Below are 18,622 nucleotides of genomic sequence, written 5' to 3'. Positions count from 1 at the left end.
AATGTCCCAGAACATATCTTGGGTTGCCTTTCAGACTTTTTAGAGAAAACCATTAAAAACACAAAGGTTTTTAAAGGCTTTGACAGTTTAATACAAGGACACTATTCATGACAAAAAGAGGATTATCTATGAGTTCAGTGCTTAATGGATTTAATGAAATTGATAAATTAGACAGGGTTTAATATAGTCATGGAACACAGTATTTTGGGGTTAAATAAATGTAAAATTCCGTTACAAAAGCTGGTTAGTTTGATTTATTTTCTTTAATTGAAACTTTAAATAAGGCAGTAATGTTTCTCAAAAATTGTGTTGTAATTACAGACGGTTGTAATTGAGATTCCTACATGCTTTAATGGGTTTTACTTTAGTTGTAAATAATTGTGTCCTGATCACCTACCTGAAGTATAAGTCGATAGAAATTACAGAAGTTTAGCTCAGTAACAACTTCGGCTGTTGCTGTGAGGTCACCAGTGCACCTCAAGAATCTGCCATTTTCATGTAGGAAATATTTGCGTGTGAATGAAAACCTAAAATATAAACACTTCTTGTTCTACTTCTACCACTTTCTTCCAGCCACTGCCCTCCCTTTTGTTTTCTGCTCCCTTTCCATTTCTTTAACTTCCTGTCATCTGCACTGCACATTTGATTTTTTTTCTTCAAAGTCCTAGGTAAATAGGGTAAATAAAGTTTAAGAATATAGGGGTTCATTGAAAGATCAACACAATTTTCACCACACTTTCACAATAACACTAAAACCTTATAAACAAGAACCCCTTTTACTTAAGGGATATCTATAACTACTCAACAAGTCATCACAACAATTATATCTTGCTATGCATCAAGCCTTCAGCATCGCAGACATTATACTACATACCAAGCTCCCAGTCCCCACGTCCCCTTGTTGGTTTTTTTCTGCATTATCTAGAAAGAAAATAGATTTAATCATTAAGTAATGTAACTAAATGATAAAATTAGTAGTGCAGGAGGTCAGGCAAGGGTAGGCTATATATAGTTTGTGGAATTTGTTGAAAAATACATTGAAATGGAAATATGGCAGCCACAGAGCATCAGTGACATCATAAAACTAAAACCTGTAGGGGTGTGTGTTCAAGCATTAACCTTACATAAGCTAGTAGCCTATATAGTATCTGATCCTGCAGAGCTGGATGCTTATGTGGCACGCTTCTTTGGGGGGGGGACTTCTACATCCTGAAAAATATTTTAGGTGGAGGGGTTAAAAGTATAATCTTTAGACTGGTTTAACACTGTACGATTCATCATACGACAGCCTCTACCTGTAGTTTCTTTTGCGCCTCTGAAGTTCTGAAGGAGAACTAGGCACCACCATCGCCGAATTTGCTGCATGTTCGTCTTGAAAAATCAAATCACACAACCAGATGGGTCAACATGTATCTTGAAAAGCCTTGTATCCACTAACAATATAATTTCAAATACTTATTTATACATACCTCAGTGAAATCACATTCCGCTTTTGTCACGATGTACAAAGCATACTGTAAAGTAAGAAATAGTAGGTTGTTGTGATGTAATTATGATTATTGAAAAATAATAATCCCCCAGGAATATAATTTTTGGATGTACAAAACTAAAAGGATGTCACATCAACTCTGCATGAGTTTGGTGTATGAATCTTTCATGTAGTTTAAAATGAGTTGCAAATGGTAGTGTGTCCAGAGGAATGATAAAGAAGACCAAGAATGACCAATAACAATGGAATGCGTAGCAAGCTGCAAGCATTATACATTTTCATATGTTATTAATAACAGAAAATAGGACTTCTATATTATATACTGAATACCCAGCATCTTACCATCAAAACAAACCCCACAGTTGTTTGATAGACCTTGCTTTGGTAGGCCCTGTGGTGTGAAAAGACACACACATTTCAATAAAGGAATGACAACAAAATGTTACTGTTCAGTGAAATAATTAAGAAATATCTAACCTGAACATCATCCACACCAAAAGTCCTCCAAGGCCCAGGGGACAAGATCTGAGCAATGTTTCTGGGAACACAATGTATGTGAAAGTTAAGAAAAAGTACAATTCAACAGCTTTTTCAAAATAAAAGTCATAATGGGGAGAAGCGAACAGCCCCGCTGATAAGTGTCATCCATGGTTCTGTTTAATGCATTGAATCAAATATGAAATATCCCATATTTTAGTTTAAATAAAACAGAGCCATAGATTAAAAAAAATAGACAAGTGGTCTAAAACCGAACTACCACTGCCCAGATGTAATGAAACTGCGCCTAAAAAACCTGAATGGTTTCCAGCGAGTGCAACGGAGGGGATCTAGAAAAAAAATCTCCCTATCTTGTGGCCTCAGAATCTGCCAATGTTATGTGTTCAAATATAAAACAGACAAATCTTGACATACAATTGTCAAACCGACTTTTAAGTTGTGGGATTTATATTATAAAACTAAAGACAGTGTTTAATGAAATATATATACACTTTAAAATTATTATTTATCGATGATGTCTGATCATGACTATGACTGAAGTAGTTCAGTCTTGTCAAGGTTGATTTTCAGGTGGTGTGCAGATATCCACTGGGGGATGTTAGTGGAGTCAGACAGGCAGAGATTCGTGCTGCTACCTGTGTTTGAGATTTGGGAAAGGAGACAATTAATTGGGTGTCATCAGCATAGCTGTGGTAAGAAAAGCCATGTGAGTGAATGACAGAGCTGAGAGAGTTGGTGTACAGAGAGAAGAGGAGGGGACCCAGGACGGAACCTTGAGGGACCCCAGTAGTGAGAGGACAAGGTTCGGACACAGATCCTCTCCAAGTTACCCGGTTAGTGCCGTCATTGAGATAGGATGAGAGCAGGGAGAGTGCAGAGCCAGAGACACGCTGCTCGCATTTTCCCACATGAATCTCCGTGAAGTGCAGCCGTTCAGGTGTATTGGTGATGGCATGCCCGCTAGCTATAAAAACGAAGGTACGGGCATTTCAGCCCTCATGGGCAGAAGACTATGGCTTTGTTTTTCATAAGGACCGTGCTGTGTGCACGTTATGTTTTGAAAATGTTGTGTGCCGATCGTCCAGTGTTAAGCGAAACTTTGAGAGAGCACGAAAGAAGTTTCAAGGATCAGGCAGACAAGGGAGAATCAATCAAACGTGCAGTGTCCAGGTATGAGAAGCAAACTCTCTCAAAGTCTTTGCCACTGCCAAAACAATGCGACTGAAGCAAGCTTTCGCAATTCTGAATATGAGTGTGGTTGGTGGGGTTAATGACAAACTTATTATTGCAATCATAATGAGATAAACATGTTTCTTTAAAGTGTTGTTCTATATATAGCCAATATGGATGGAATAAAATGACATGTCTGTTGGAAATATTAATGTGGTTCAATAATAAAACTAAATATAAAAAAATGTTGATATGGCACACTAATTAACAAGCAAATTTCACATTGGCACTTATTGTCAAAAAGGTTGCCGACCCCTGGTCTAGAAGGATAAGGACAGAGGAGAGAGCGGCGGTTCTAGCAGTGTGAAGTTGCTCAGAGACAGCAAGGAGGGCAGTCTCAGTTGAGTGGCCTGCCTTGAAACCAACCTGACTCAGTCTGTTTCTATCCTTCAAAGACAGGTTACATGATAAAATAGTGTCAGCATGGTTTTGTCAATATGAAAATAAGACATTTTCCTGAAGCAGTACAAACGCTGGTGCCCCTTTTTGCACAAGCCTTCACTGTTTGCTTCAAAGTTTGGAGTAAACAATAGTCCCAAGGTATTTATAAGATTGCACACATTCCACAGTTTGACCTTTGATAAATGTGTCTGTGTGTGTGGGCAAGTTTTCTAAAATCAATGACCATATATTTGGTTTTGGATATGTTAAGTTGGAGGAATGACTCCTTGCACCTCTTAAAATGCTCAACAGTTCATGGCTGTTCTCATTTGCCTGAAACAGACTCACAATCACAGAGTCATCCAGGTACTTTAAAATTATCCTATCTTTAAATGAGCTCTGACACATATTTGTATAAAGGATAAAAAACAAATGAGAGAGCACACACCCTTGTGGTAAGTGTGGAAGAGCAAACTTTATCTGATAAAAATATCCATTCACTCTGACTCTTTGTGTCCTGTTTGTTAGAAAATCTAAAATCCAGCCCACCAGATTAAAACTTAGGTTAAAATGTTTTAAAAGCCTACGGGTTAAAATGTAAGGTTGAATTGTGTTAAAAACAGATGAGAAATCAATAAATAAAAGCCGAGCATGACAGCCCTTTCCGTCTAAGTGTTTAAAAAGCAAATTGAGCAGAGTGTGTGAGGCGTCCTCCACTCCTCTGTGAGGCCTGTAGGCAAACTGCAGCGGGTCAAGGACGTGCTCAGTGTGTCTTAAAATTTCAGGCCGCACAATTTGTTCACAAATTTTCATTAAAATAGAAGTTAAAGCCACAGGTCTGAAATCTATAAGGGTTTTTGGAGTGTTTATTTTAGGTACAGGGACCACAGCAGCATCTTTCCAGACTGTGGGAACATGCTGTGTCTCTGAAGATTTATTAAAAATGAAATTAAAAACTTGGCTCAGCTCTTTTGCACAATATTTTTAAAATGCGCCCGCAGATATTCACTTTTTCAACATCATTTTGGTTTTATAATGAAGTGCTGATTTTCCCGAAGTTTAAGACTCAATTCTTGAATTTCATTTCTAAAATGAAACGATTATAAAAGCAATTAAGAGTATTGGCAAAAGTAGTGTCTGAATCAAAACAATCTGAAGTGACTTGAATGCTTTTTGTTTTATTCTGGAGGCCTGCAATGGTCTTCATGCATGACCATGCTCAGCCAAGGTTGTTTGCAGCCATTTTCCTCTCCAGATCTGATTTAAAGTTTTGTTTCGCTCTTAAAATTCCTATTTTCAGCTCTTTGGTAGCTATGTGCAGGTCAGACGTGTCCCCCATTTTTAAAAGCAAGTTTCTTTATCTGCAATGCAGATTACACTACTTTGTTGACCCATGGTTTATTGTTAGGGTAAATTTGAACCCTCTTGTTCGGATGATCATGTCCCTGCAGAAAGCAACATAGGAACATGTAACATCCACCAGTTCATCTAGATCGTCACAGGACTGCTGAAACATCTCCCAGTCAGTGCACTCATAACATTCTTGTAAAGACAGCAAAAATTCCCTGGTCCAGTCTTTTACCTCCCTAGTCTGCATTTTTTCCCTCTTCAAAACAGTTGTGTAGATGGGCAGAAGATGAACACAGTTATGGTCCGCAGAGCCAAAATTTGGAAGTGGGAGAGATTTAAAGCATCCTTAACTGACCCATAACAAAAGTCAAAAGCCTTATCCCGCCTGTTTGGGCAGGAGTCTTTTTAAGAGATACGTGGTTAAAATTACCCAATATAAAGTAGATGCAGACAGCACACTTACAACAAAACCAACCATGATCATTGATTTAGATATGCCTTGCTCTGTAAGGAATAAACCTGATAATGTTTGGACATTTCCCAAGCACACCTTACCGATTGAAAGGGAACAACCGCAATCAACCTTTATTTCTATGAGCTTTGTTATTAACAATACAACTTTTTTTACTTGCTTATGTGAAGAGTCCAAACACACTTGACTTATTAAAATAATGACACAACAAAAGAGGACATACTTCTTTTCATTCGTCCTTCATAATTGACCTACCATCCCTGTTCCCAACGCAAACACAACAACACTTGCACACAATTTGTCTTACCATTTTTGCAGTATGCTGCTGTAACAAGTGATTTTGCCCACAGTGGGATCAATGAAGTCAGTCTTTTTTTATTACAACAATTAAACCATTTACCTTCTCCTCATTATCATGCTTGAATCATATATGCATATGATGATGCATGTTTGATTGACATGATATTTTCATGGTCTGGTCTGCACTTCATATAATGAAACATAGCCCAGCTGCAGCACACCTTTCTGCAATTTAATGTACACTTTCTGCTAAATTTCTGACACTTCCATGACCTTGTACTTACCCCTACTACAGCATTAATTCCACCAGTGCTCCTGCTATTGTTTCTGTCTCAACATGAGGTGAGCAGATATCATGTGCGGTTGGCTTGTTAATATCACAATATTTCATTTTTGCTGTTACCGGAATAGCCCTAGATCCTGGATATTTAATATAATGCTGTTTAGGCACAGATTTACTTGGAGCTACTTGTACCCCATGCGTCCAGTTCCGGCCATACACTTCCCTCAGCTCTAACACTCTTCCATATTCTGTTGTTCCCCCCTGCTATAATTTCTTTATTCCTCATTATGTGTCTTAACACCAAGTTAATGGTACTATTGTCTTTTTTTGTGCCTAAGTTATTTTTACATGGATTCCCCCTTCATGGACAGCAGAGGAACCATGAAATTGGAGAGAGAGTGGGGACTGTATGCTGAGTGCCCACTAGCTCACCTGGTAGCATGAGCTCCCCACATACGGAGGCTTTTGAGCCCCTACTCTTGTCTGTACTTTTATCTAATCACTTTTTTATCAAGATACCCTTTATTTCACACAACTCTTCTCCATAATTCAAATACTCCCTGATTTGTGCTGGAGCATCCTTTCTCTCCCTTGGCCAGACCTCTTTCACTATTGTTCTCAGTGCTGACTGCATGGAGCGCCTCTTTTGTTTTTTGACATGAGGTGTACTTGAGCGTCAATATCTTCCTCACGATTTATCAGCTGGATCAGGATTATCATGTTACATTTCTTTTCTTTTGGTTTGTGTATCACATTCAGCTGGTTGGGTTGTAGTTTTAAAGGAGTATGTGTCCTTAATGAGTCACTTCTGATTGGTTTCTTGAATATGGATACCAGCAACTTGTGATCTCAGTTGTTTTGCCATATCTGAAATTTTGAAATCTAAACACAACTGCAAGCACAGGGGCGGCTGTGGCTCAGGAGGTCAGGAGCAAAGGAGTGGGTCACCCACTAACCAGAAGGTCAATCTCCACCTTCTCTAGTCTACATGCTGCAGTGTCCTTGGGCAAGACACTGAACTCCTAAATTCCTCCTGACAATTGTACTGGCAGTGAATGTGACATTGAGTGGTCCATAAGACTAGAAATGTGCTCTTTGAATAAAGTCCATATACCATTTTTTGATGCATGTATAGTTGATATGTGGTCAGTGCTTTTGTGGTTTTTATTTCCTACTCACACGAGTCTCTTTGATGTCGTTCACTGCTTCTTCATACCTCTTGTTCCAGTGCTGTGCTTCCTCTTTCTGCAGAAGTTCACTTGGTGGTTGAGTGAGTGTTAAGAGATATGATTTTGTTAGGTATGTCACCACAACCACTTTGTAGTCATATTTTGCAGGAAATCATTAACACGCTTCATTTAAGTTAAATACCTACACTGACTTCACATGACTAATTTGACATTACTGACATTAGCCCCTACCATTACAACACATATACTGAAATGGAAGTTAATTTAAAGTAGAGTAGGTTTTTGACTGTTGGTTGGATGTCAATGCGGTATTAACTCTATTTGTCTTTGTATGGATGAAATGATTGATAGATTTATTGAAAAAGAAAAACCATAGGCATTCTATATTAGTTCAATCTCCAGACCGTTGTGAAATCATCAAATCACACAATTTTATGTGCAAACAGTGCTTTTTAGTTTAAAATGTTTATTGATAGCTTTGGGGAGTGTCATACAGCTGTCTCACGTAGTGTTTGTGATTTTGGTTTAAGGATTCACGGTTTCGCTGGTGGTTTAGTTCCTCCGATTTTTCAGAAATTGTTATTCCTCCACTGTCTTTTTTTTTTTTGACCCATCATACATCAATGGGTGTTCCATGGCTTTTTGTGGGGGACAGCGAATCAGTGATGGTCGTGGATGGTCCATGTGCATCTCTGACTTTGATAATTCATGTTCCTTTCCCCTTTCCCCCCCTGTATTTTAGCTGAATTTTCACACTCTCTGCCTTTTTTGTATCTCTTGGATTGTTTTTGTTTAATAAAATTCAGATTCTTATCCTTTTCTCTTTTCTCCTCCTCCTCTCAGGGAGTGTAGACCTTGGGCAGGGTTTGTCCTTCCATGAGGTGGGTGATTGATGTGAGGCAGAGATGAGGACGACAGCTGAGGAATCATCAAACAGCAACAACAGTGTGGGTGGTGGATTAGGTGGCGGCAGCACCGTCCTGCAGCGCCTCCTGCAGGAGCAGATGAATCGTAATTACGTGCTGCAACAGCAACAACAACAAGGAGGAGTAGCAGGGGGGGGTGGGGGTTACCCAGGACAGGGACAGGTTGGCCCCTCTGATGATCACTCCATGACCCCCCACATAGCTCGACAGGAGCCCCAGGGACAGGAGCTGCAGACGGACAATGGCCTGGAGAAGTTGGGCTCCACCAGAGTAGGAGGTGGGGGTGGGAGCAATGGAGGAGGTTTCGGGACTGGGGGAGGGAGAGGTGGCAGCATTGGAGGCGGCCAAGGGCAATGCCCAAACCCAGAGGACCTCCCTACCTATGAGGAGGCCAAAGTACAGTCCCAATACTTCCGTGGCCATGGTCCTCTTACTCAGCCACAGCAGCAAAACAACCAGCCCCAGCAGCCTCCTATCTCAGCCTCAGTGGGTGCTACCTTCTATGTCACTGGGGTAACCAGCACCAAGGTGCGTACTGAGGGTCGCCCAACTGTACAACGAGTGAGTGGTGCAGGAAAAGTGCACCAGGATGATGGGCTGAAGGATCTAAAGCAAGGGCATGTTCGGTCTCTCAGTGAAAGACTTATGCAGCTCTCCCTAGCCACCAGCGGCGTGAAGGCACATGCTCCTGTCACCAGTGCCCCTCTCTCCCCCCAGCTACCCCCACCAGGCCCACAGAGTGACTTCTACAAGCCGCAGCATCGTGGCCCCCCTCCAGAGTACCCCTTCAAAGGAATCGGCTCACCTTCAAAGCAGCAGGATCCTGGAGGCCATTTTTACCAGGAGCAGAGAGGGAGGGAGCACTCGAGGGAGCTGCTTCCTGTCCGATACCAGCCACCACCTGAGTATGGTTCATTCAGGTAAGAAACATACACACGTGATATGGTATTAATTAACGTATGTACAGTATACACACTTGAAGCTGCAATTTTAAAATATCAGCCATCTACTTGATATGTGAAAGGGATGAAGTCACAAACCCAGAGAGTGTGTGTTAGTGTTTGTGTATGCCATTCATGCAATAATAACAATGATTATTATTTATTAAATTCATTTGAACTTGCTTGTGGTCACTCAGTGTCAGTCAATGCCACATAGTGCAGTATAAGTTATTTAATACTGTTTTTGTAGCTAGCAAAGTTCCCTAATGCAGGGGCAACTTCAGCTAAAATAACTTTAACGAGCCAACTTTATTTTGTTAGCACCATTGCCCATGTTGCTATAGGTAATCATATTGTCATAATAATAATCATATCACTTTAAGGTTTCCCTTGATAAAGATGCATTATAAAGCTGTGTAATAGACATATACAAACTACTATACTGAATGTATGGCTAATTATGTGTAAGCCTGCAGGGGAAAACAGTTTTCAAATTGTTTGGTGCTGCTGTCACGCAGGAGTTACACAAACTGTATGTAAATGTCAAATTCCCAATCAAACTACTAGCATAGTTTACTTCACATGCAAAGATACAACTATTAATCCACTCTGGACATTTATATAAAACAACTGAAATCTGTAGGAAGTGGATAGTTAGTATCCTGAAATACTGAGACTGGACTGGTGAGCCCAAATGTGAGACTTACAGAGGGAAAAGTTAAAGGGTATTCATAATAATAATTTTTATATTGCCAAATAGAAGCCAGGTGTGCAGAGCAGAGTCCAGGAGACGCGCTCAGAGACAAACCAACGCAGAGGGACAGAAGGGAGGGGAAAAGGGAGAGAGAGAGACACAAGGAAAAAATACAAGCTGCAGTGACCGAAACCATCACATGCAATACTTGTTCAACAAACAATTCTTTGCTTATAACCAATGTTATTGTTAAACCTGTAGAGCTTTTTCAAATTTTTGCTAAATCATCTCTCTGTATCTTTTCAAGGCAACATGATGAAGTTACAGAGGAGAAGAGAGACAAGGAGGAACTTGTTTTAACATACTTGTATGTTAAATTTGTATGAGATGATATTTTGAATTCTAGCAGAGCTTGTCTTTAAGAATTTCTTACACTTCGATCACCAAGGAGTCAGTCAAGTAAGAGTGAGCAAGTTCACTACCACTGCTTAGTCTATGACACTTACTACTTATTTGTAGTTGTTTTGGGGAATAGTATGTTATTAAGCATATTTAAATTTTGGTGGGCCGCCTGGACCAAAAATGTCCGGGGTCGATTCTTTTGTCCCAGTACAGCCGTGGTATGGTGGTTGAAATTGGTAGTACTGGGTGGATGGGTCTTATTGTGTACTTTGTACACTTGCAAGTAAACGTATCTGTGCTTAATGCAGGATTACACACTGTACATGTGTACACATACCTGGATGGTTACTTAAAGTAAGTGCAACTGTCAAATGGTTTTACATTGGCATGAAGCCACTAAAACTAACAAAATAAACAGCACAAGGGAGCATGAAATATGCTAGAGCAAGACTTTGAATCCTTGCCAGAGGAACTGCCCTGACCTGTGACATTCATACATGGGGATTTCTCAGTGGAGATCATTAATAAATCTGCAGTTTTTAAAACTGTTTTTAATCCCAGTTAATAGTGTCAGAAGCCATAATGGTTAAATCTCATAATGTTTGTTTGGGAAATTGTGTCTCACCATAGTCATGTGAGTGGTTTCCATAGCGATGACACCAAGTACAGAACCACAAAACATTTCTTTCAAATTAAGTGGAAAAATGATGAAAATGCTGAGTTTGCCATTATCCACAAAGACACACATTCATTATTTCCGTCCCGTGATTATCAAACAACTCTTTTTTGGCTTCTCAATTTTCTTAACTGAAATGATCAATTATCAATCAATTAAACTGGTTGCCCTTTCACCAAAAAAAGTACTAAGACCAGTTGGCCTTTTCCACATACAGATTATCAAATACAGTTTAACATTGATTGAATGCACACACACACAGATTCATGTTGAGTTTAATACTTCAATGATTATGTCGATGCTGCTTGGGTTTGGTTCCAAAACAAAAAGCACACAATTATACAATAAACAACTGAATACTCAAAGTTTTCATGACATGCACTTTGGAAAATGATAAAAATAAACATTGAAAAAAATGATTTGCGAGAACTTTTCATGGTCTCCCAACAGTGTTCTTGAAACAGGGAGAACAGATCCTGTTGGGCCTGTTTCCCACGCGCCTATTAACCTCAGAGTAAACCAAATTCAAACAGCCATGAATACTGCATCAGGCTAGGACGAGTCTAGACATGATCTATGTGGCTTTGATGATGTACCATTGTGGGCTAAAAGCAGGAATATTTGCTCCACACAAAGTCAGCTGACAGCTGGTGTTTTGTCACCTCCCTCAAAAAGTTGTTCTACTCAAGCAGTCTAGACTTGTACATTTAACCATTTGTCAACAACAGTATCCAGAGTTGCAATTGATTAATAAGCTTTGCCTTTGCTGTTTTTAGACACTCTCTGTTGATATTTTGGATTGTAAAAAACATAATAACAATATCCTGTATCCTGGGTGTTTGCTAAGAGTCTGGCAACATTACACATGTCTCACTCAACGAGAAGTGACACTCAACTGTGCAGCAGCAGCTTGTTGTCCCTCCTCTGCCAGCCACTTTTCAGTTGTCTGGTTTTCCTGCAGAAGTTTGAGATAGGAAGAATTTTCTACACAAGAGATCAGCTGTCACACTTTGTGGCCCTCTTGAGCAAACAAATAATTAAAATTGGCACACATGTTTACTTGGACTAACTGATTAGATTTCAGTGGTCAAAGGTCAAGGTCACAGTGGCCCTTAAAAATAGTTTTGGCCTCTTTAATGTAATATCTCAAGAACTCCTTGAGGACATTTCTTCAGCTTCAACATCAGTTGTCACAGAAGTGATTAGATTTCAGTGGTCAAAGGTAAAGGTCACTGTGACCTTATATTATACCTTAAATGTAGACGGAAACTGCACTGGCTGGCAGAGGCATACCAACGCTTTAGGGAAATTCTATTTTTTATTGTAAATTAATTGAATTTACTAATTTTTGTGGTTATTGTTCAAGGTTATTTCTGCTCCATTGTTTTTTTTATTGTAAATACATGGTCATGAGCTTAAATTGATTTTAAAATATTTTCAACCCCCATGCATCTTTTAATGATGTACTTTTTTTTCATCTGCTATCTTCTTTCCTGTATGGATAAGGATTATTATTACTATGCAGAAAATGAACAAAGATCACATACTGTCTCTATTAGGAATCGCAAATTGTCTCTATTAGGAATCCATAGTCTATTTCAACATCTTATTCTCACTGAGTAAAATTAAATAAACATGTAACTAATACAAATAAACATTCACAATGTTTGTTAAAAATAATTCTAGATTCTAAACATCAACCTAAGAGACTAGCTTAGGTAGAGAACCATGTAATCACACAGCTGATCTCTTCTCAGGTCCAGTAAGGAGGGTTCGCTTCACTCCCAGAGACCCCTTCACCAGCACAGTCCCACCTCCTCTGTCACCTCGGTGGGCTCCTTGTCCCGTGCTCAGTCTTCAACCCTCAGCAGCATGCTTGGTGCCTCCCACTCCTCCCATATTTCCTTTCACCACCAGCACCCGCAGAACCATGGTGAGCCTTTCCATTGCATTGGGCCCCGCAGTCCACAGAGTCCTAGTATGCACCATGCAAGTGAGCCCTTGACCTTAGGGCCCATTCACCCACCCCTACAGAGAGGTCATGGTTTCCCACATGACCCCTATGGCTCTACCCCAAGGATGCACCATCAGCAACAGCACCATCAGTATCAGCAACAACAGCAGCAGCAGCAGCAGCTGCAAGGACACTTCCAGCTGCCGGTCCAGGCTGGAAATTTCCCCCATCCGCACTCCTACTCCCAGCTGCAGGGAGAGCCCTTTGCCATGATGGCACGTACCCACCAGATGGTGGATGTGTTGACGGAGGATAACAGGATGTTGAGGCAGGAGATGGAGACGTGTCGTGAGAAAGTCACCAAGTTGCATAAGGTAGCATCTTCTGCAGAAGACGTTTACAGGATATGTTCACATTTTCAATACTGATTCCTACTGTCCATACTGACCCCTTCTAAAAGCAATATCAGTGTAAGAGAAGGTGGACTCAATCCACAGTTCTTTTTCTGTACAATTAGCCTTTATTTGGACTACTGTTTACGCACCTTGTTTTTAGGCACATTTGTGACACTTGATTAAAAAATGCAGCAAAGCAAACTTCTCAACAGGCAATGGGAAAGGACTCAGTCACCTTTTATCTGGGTTAGACAACATTCAAAATACCCAGAACTTTGCACTAATTTTGATGGCAGATGGGTTTTACAACAGCCTTACTTAAATAAAGGAAGAGATTCTGAGTATGAGATTCTGATGTTCACAGGCAGTGTTTATTCTTGCTGAGATGTGGCAGAGGGATAGTAACTCTACAGGCATTTTATACTTAAGACTGTAGAGAGTTGGACTCAAATGTAAATAATACTAACATATCAAGTGCATCATATGTGATAAAAGGGAAATAAGTTTGAAAAAATCCACTGCCAAATTAATGTAATGATCACTTAATGCATGTAATGTATCTCAATGGGACATCTTTTTGAGAAACATTGACATTTTTTCTCCAACTTAAACTACTATGATACTATGCACAAATTTATATTTTTACAAAGTATAATAGGGGAGAGAGCTGGATAAGTGCCATGTGTCCTGCAAAGATTAAATAGTTGCGCACAAGGATGCATGTTAATACATTCTATATTCTTAGGTGTTCATCATGCAAACGTTGCTGAGATACTTTGCGTTGTAAAGGAAAAAACTAACCTCATTTTAAGTCAGGGGACTTAAGTTAATTTGTTTTTAAAAATTCATGTGTTCATTCATTCAATGGTAGGTATTTCAGGTTTGTTAACACTGGGCAGGGTCAAATCTCATTCCCCTATGAAGAGTGAAAACCTCACATTTTGTGAAGACTAAACGGGAAGTCCCCAAGATGCACCATTTGATAGAAAGCAGACCCAGCAATCAGAATACAGTGTTGTTTGTCAAATGGCTCTCTCTGAGGTCCTGTGTCTGTGGGCAGTTGGAAACAGAGATCCAGCTGGTGTCTGAGGCCTATGAAAATCTTGCCAAGTCCTCCTCCAAGAGGGAGGCCCTGGAGAAAACTATGAGGAACAAGCTGGAGCTGGAGGTGCGCCGGCTGCATGACTTCAACAGAGACCTCCGAGGTGAGAGTGCACAGCGATGCAGTAACCATATAATAATGTGTTTATACAGGTTTTACACAGAGGAGAGGAGGATATGTAAATGTGTTAATATATGGCAAACACATAGCAATGTTTATTATTACTATGTTTATTTACCGTCTATTGAAAGGTTTGTTGGCACATCATTGTGCATAAAGTTCAAATGGAAAAAAAAGACAAGTCCCTGGCTGTAAATATACATACACAGGGGATATTTTTACATTTTATGTAAAAAGAAAGAAATTTCATTTAATTTAGCCAATTTGTGGTAAATCTGAAGGGTTAGTTTTTTCATGGAAAAGACTTACAACCACAAAAAATTATTTTTTCTTAGTCAGTGTTTTATAGTAATCAATAGTAAATGTTCTGGTTCTGATGAGCTGTAGTAACTGCTTACACACTTGCTGCAGCCACAGTTTTAAATGTATAAGCCATAGATGAACAATCTGATCACTCAATCAGTTTTTTTAGAGGTTTTGATGAAGGCCCAGTTTGAGTAGCCACAGGTTTTAAGTATTTCCCTGATGTTTCCTTCTTAGAGCCAACTCAAACTGGGCTTTTTTCCAAAGCTCAAAATGAAACAAAACAAACAGAGAAGAGAACAATAAACAACATTGTTTATGGATTTATATCTTAATATACAGGGAAACAAATGTGTCTGTGTGTGTGTGTGTCTTCAGTCTGGACTGAATGTGGTCTGCCTCTCTTCAGTGAGTCTCCCAGTAACACTAAAGCCATTTTCAGACATGAACCCCGGAGGATGTCTGGAGAATTGGGTCCGGACTTTCTGCGGAGGTTGCCTTTTGCACATGCACAATGCATAAAGAGGTTCTTCGCTCAGACGCGTTCATAACAACATTGCAATTTCCTCAGCAAACAGAGGCAGGACGTAATGTATTAATTCTGCTGCCGAGATCACATTTAACACATTTAATTTACAGCACATTGACACATTGAGCATATGCTCTTATTACAACAAACTCTCTTGACATCTTCGTGGCTGTCGCCTCTTTTTTCACCCTGTTTTCTTTTTGTTTTGTTATTGTCATTTTTGCATCTGTCGCATGTTAGAAACGTGATAATTACCCCCACTCACTCACGTTGAATCCTGCAGGTTCTTCTGCTATGTTCTCTCATCAGCTCTTCTAGACTTTCTGTGGACTTAATACTAGGGAAAAAGTCTGTAGAAAGGCTCTCACTTGGACATTTGCATTCATCCCCCACCCCTCCGGAGAAAGTCCTGAGGATCTCTGGAGTTCATTTCATGTCTGAAAGTAGCTTAAGGCTACATACACACTTGTACATTTTCTTTTGAAAATCCATCAACTCAAATACCTGGGTGTTTTAGAGTTGCTTAAACAGAGAAGTTTGCTGCTGGCCCTTTATTAGTTTGAAAACTCCAGGGCTGTGTTTTAGGCTGGACGGACAGAAACAGATGTTTGTAAACGGTGATTAGACACTCACAACCACTTACTTGGGTCTTTTCGATGACAACGTAGCCTTCGCTGATTCATCAGGCTCCTATCACATTATCCACTACCAGAAGAACACAACTGGCATTAGCCTCGGCTACCAGTGTAGAATGCAACATGGATAATCAATTACAAGCATTGCATACACTGTTATTTACAACTGATAACGTGTCCAGCGGCAAGCGAATGCTTTCCTGTTTACACCGGCACATGCATGACCAGTGTATGTGACTGGCCAGGTGATATACGTTAGTATGGAAAAGGTGTAAAACTTACATGGAGCCAAAATGCTGGTTTGGATTGAGATAGTCTAAATGTATGTTGAGCACATTAAATTAAGAAAGTAAAAGATTCAAGATTCAAGATTCAAGAGTTTATTGTCATATGCAATGATTACGTTAAGCAGTCGCTTGCAATGAAATTCTTGGGTCACAGGCTCTCTTATAGCAATGCTCATAATATTAGTAAAATAAGATAAAATAGAATATCAAAATTAAAATAGAAAAAAAATATATATATATATATAAATATATATATATACACCTGAAGAAAAAACAGTAGTGCAAGTGTGTGCAATAATGCAAATGTGCAATAGTGCAAATATGATAAGGTGCAGATTAAGTGGAATTTGACAGATTGGAGGAGTTTAAAAGTCTTATGGCCTGGGGGATGAAACTGTCTCTGAGCCTGGTGGTGCGGGCCCGGATGCTGCAGTACCGTCGGCCAGATGGCAGCAGGCAGAACAGTTTATGGCTGGGGTGATAGGGGTCTTTAATTATCCGGTTGGCCTTCTTCTTACACCGCTGGGTGTAGAGGTCCTCCATGGATGGTAGCTCCGTCCTGGTGATGTGCTGGGCAGACTTCACCACCCTCTTTAGAGCCTTACGGTTCAGGGCGGTGCAGCTGCCGTACCAGGCGGTGATGCAGCCAGTCAGGATGCTCTCTATGGTGCACCTGTAGAAATTGCAGAGAATCCTGGAATCCATGTTGAGCCTCCGCAGCCTGTGGAGGAAGAAGAGCCGCTGTCTGGCCGTCTTCCTGATGGAGTCTGTGTGATGGGTCCAGGTCAGGTCATCACTGATGTGGACCCCGAGGAACCTGAAGCTGCTGACTCGCTCCACCGTAGTCCTGTTGATGGAGAGGGGGGCGTGTTCTTCTCCCTGTCTCTTCCTGTAGTTCACAATCAGCTCCTTCGTTTTGCCGACGTTGAGATGGAGGTTGTTGTCCTGGCACCAAGATGTCAGGGCTCTGACCTCCTCTCTGTAGGCCATCTCATCGTCGCCGGTGATCAGGCCTATGACAGTCGTGTCATCAGCAAACTTAATGATGGTGTTGGAGCTGTGGGTGGCCACGCAGTCATGCGTGAACAGGGAGTACAGGAGAGGACTGAGCACGCAGCCCTGGGGGGCACCGGTGTTTAGAGTCAGGGTGGAGGATGTGGTGCTGCCTATCCGCACAGCCTGGGGTCTGCCCGTCAGGAAGTTCAGGATCCAATCACGGAGGGCGATGTTGAGCCCAAGGTCTCTGAGCTTGGTGACGAGCTTCAGGGGCACGATGGTGTTGAATGCTGACCTGTAGTCAATGAACAGCATTCTCACATATGTAGGCAATGAGACAACGCTATGACTATCACTTTTTATAAACTAGTTTTAGACTGATGCAGTTATCATTGTCCCGTCCAGAGCCCACATTGTGTGTGAAGCAACTGCACTTGTGCACATGTGAGCGCCCATGGGTGTGTTGGTCTTAAACACTCACTTCATGTATGAATCACATTGTGCGGATATACCCTCTTTAAGCAAAGTTGGTTATTTTGTTTAATTGATGAGTTTTTTAAAGTAAAAGTCATGATCAGAGCAAGTAACAAAAAGAAAGAAAAGTTAAATGGAACATTTGTACAGATCTACTTTGAGAGATTTTTTTATAAGTGTACCTCCAGTATGTTTAGTCCCATTCACCTCTTGTTGCCTGTATTGTACCATTAACTGTGAGCATTTGTGTTGTGTGTGTTTAAGAGCGTATGGAGACGGCCAACAAACAGCTCGCTGCTAAAGAGTTTGATGGCTCAGAGGACAGTCGCAAAACCATCTCCCAACTGGTCACACAGAGTGAATAACACACACGCACACACCTACTCTAACCTTCTGTGAAGATTCGGGGGGCTCATCCTTCAGAGGCTGCATTTGAAGACTAAATTCATCACAGCAGCGCGAATAGACCGTCTCAATTCGGAGACTCACCCAAATAAGGGGTGGGCGGATCAGTTCCAAAGTATCGATATTACCAATACAAAGGGAACAGTTTCAGTTTCTTTCTTTAAAGTTATTCCCATGCATAGAGAATAAGAGCTGTCTATCTACCTGGTCAGGAACACGCGCATACCTACTCTTTCCTCCTCGCCACTACTGTGTCTGTGTGTGTTGCTGCAGTGCACACCCTAACCAGTTGCTTAACCAGACATGCAGTGATGGCTGAATGAAAGGGGAGCACTGTTTGGGACCTTTTTACAGCTGTAAATGAAAATATTGCCAACTGTGATGTGTACAGGAAGGCTGTTCGCTGTTAGAGCAACACCACAAACTTGTTGAAACACACAAAAAGAGTAAGTGAACTCGGATCTGCAGCAATAAATGAGGGAGGAGGTGGGCAAAGATGCCTCAGCAGCACCCAGACCCCTGACACAAAGACAGAGTTCACTGGCAGAATCTTTTTAGAAAGGTAGAGAATATCCAGGTCAATAGTAGTG

The 18,622-nt window shown here is 40.7% G+C and overlaps 1 protein-coding gene across 2 annotated transcripts in view; it reads left to right on the top strand.

Annotated features, from left to right (window-relative positions):
- Positions 1–18,622, top strand: part of amot (angiomotin) — a 30,805-nt gene that overhangs the window by 1,977 nt on the left and 10,206 nt on the right. Inside the window, exons 2-5 of one of the 2 annotated variants that reach the window (XM_035178304.1) lie at positions 8,037–9,039; positions 12,590–13,160; positions 14,242–14,386; positions 17,892–17,984. In XM_035178304.1, coding sequence (XP_035034195.1) covers positions 8,099–9,039; positions 12,590–13,160; positions 14,242–14,386; positions 17,892–17,984 — 1,750 coding nt within the window. In that variant the 5' untranslated portion in view covers positions 8,037–8,098. Of the gene's footprint in view, positions 1–8,036; positions 9,040–12,589; positions 13,161–14,241; positions 14,387–17,891; positions 17,985–18,622 lie in introns of those variants that run through there. The other variant, XM_035178305.2, reaches the window with a different exon arrangement.

The sequence above is a fragment of the Hippoglossus stenolepis genome, chromosome 15 (assembly GCF_022539355.2).
Source record: "Hippoglossus stenolepis isolate QCI-W04-F060 chromosome 15, HSTE1.2, whole genome shotgun sequence".
Lineage (NCBI taxonomy): Eukaryota > Metazoa > Chordata > Actinopteri > Pleuronectiformes > Pleuronectidae > Hippoglossus > Hippoglossus stenolepis.
The sequence above is the reverse complement of the archived record's forward strand: the minus strand, read 5'-3'. Positions and strand labels throughout refer to the sequence as shown.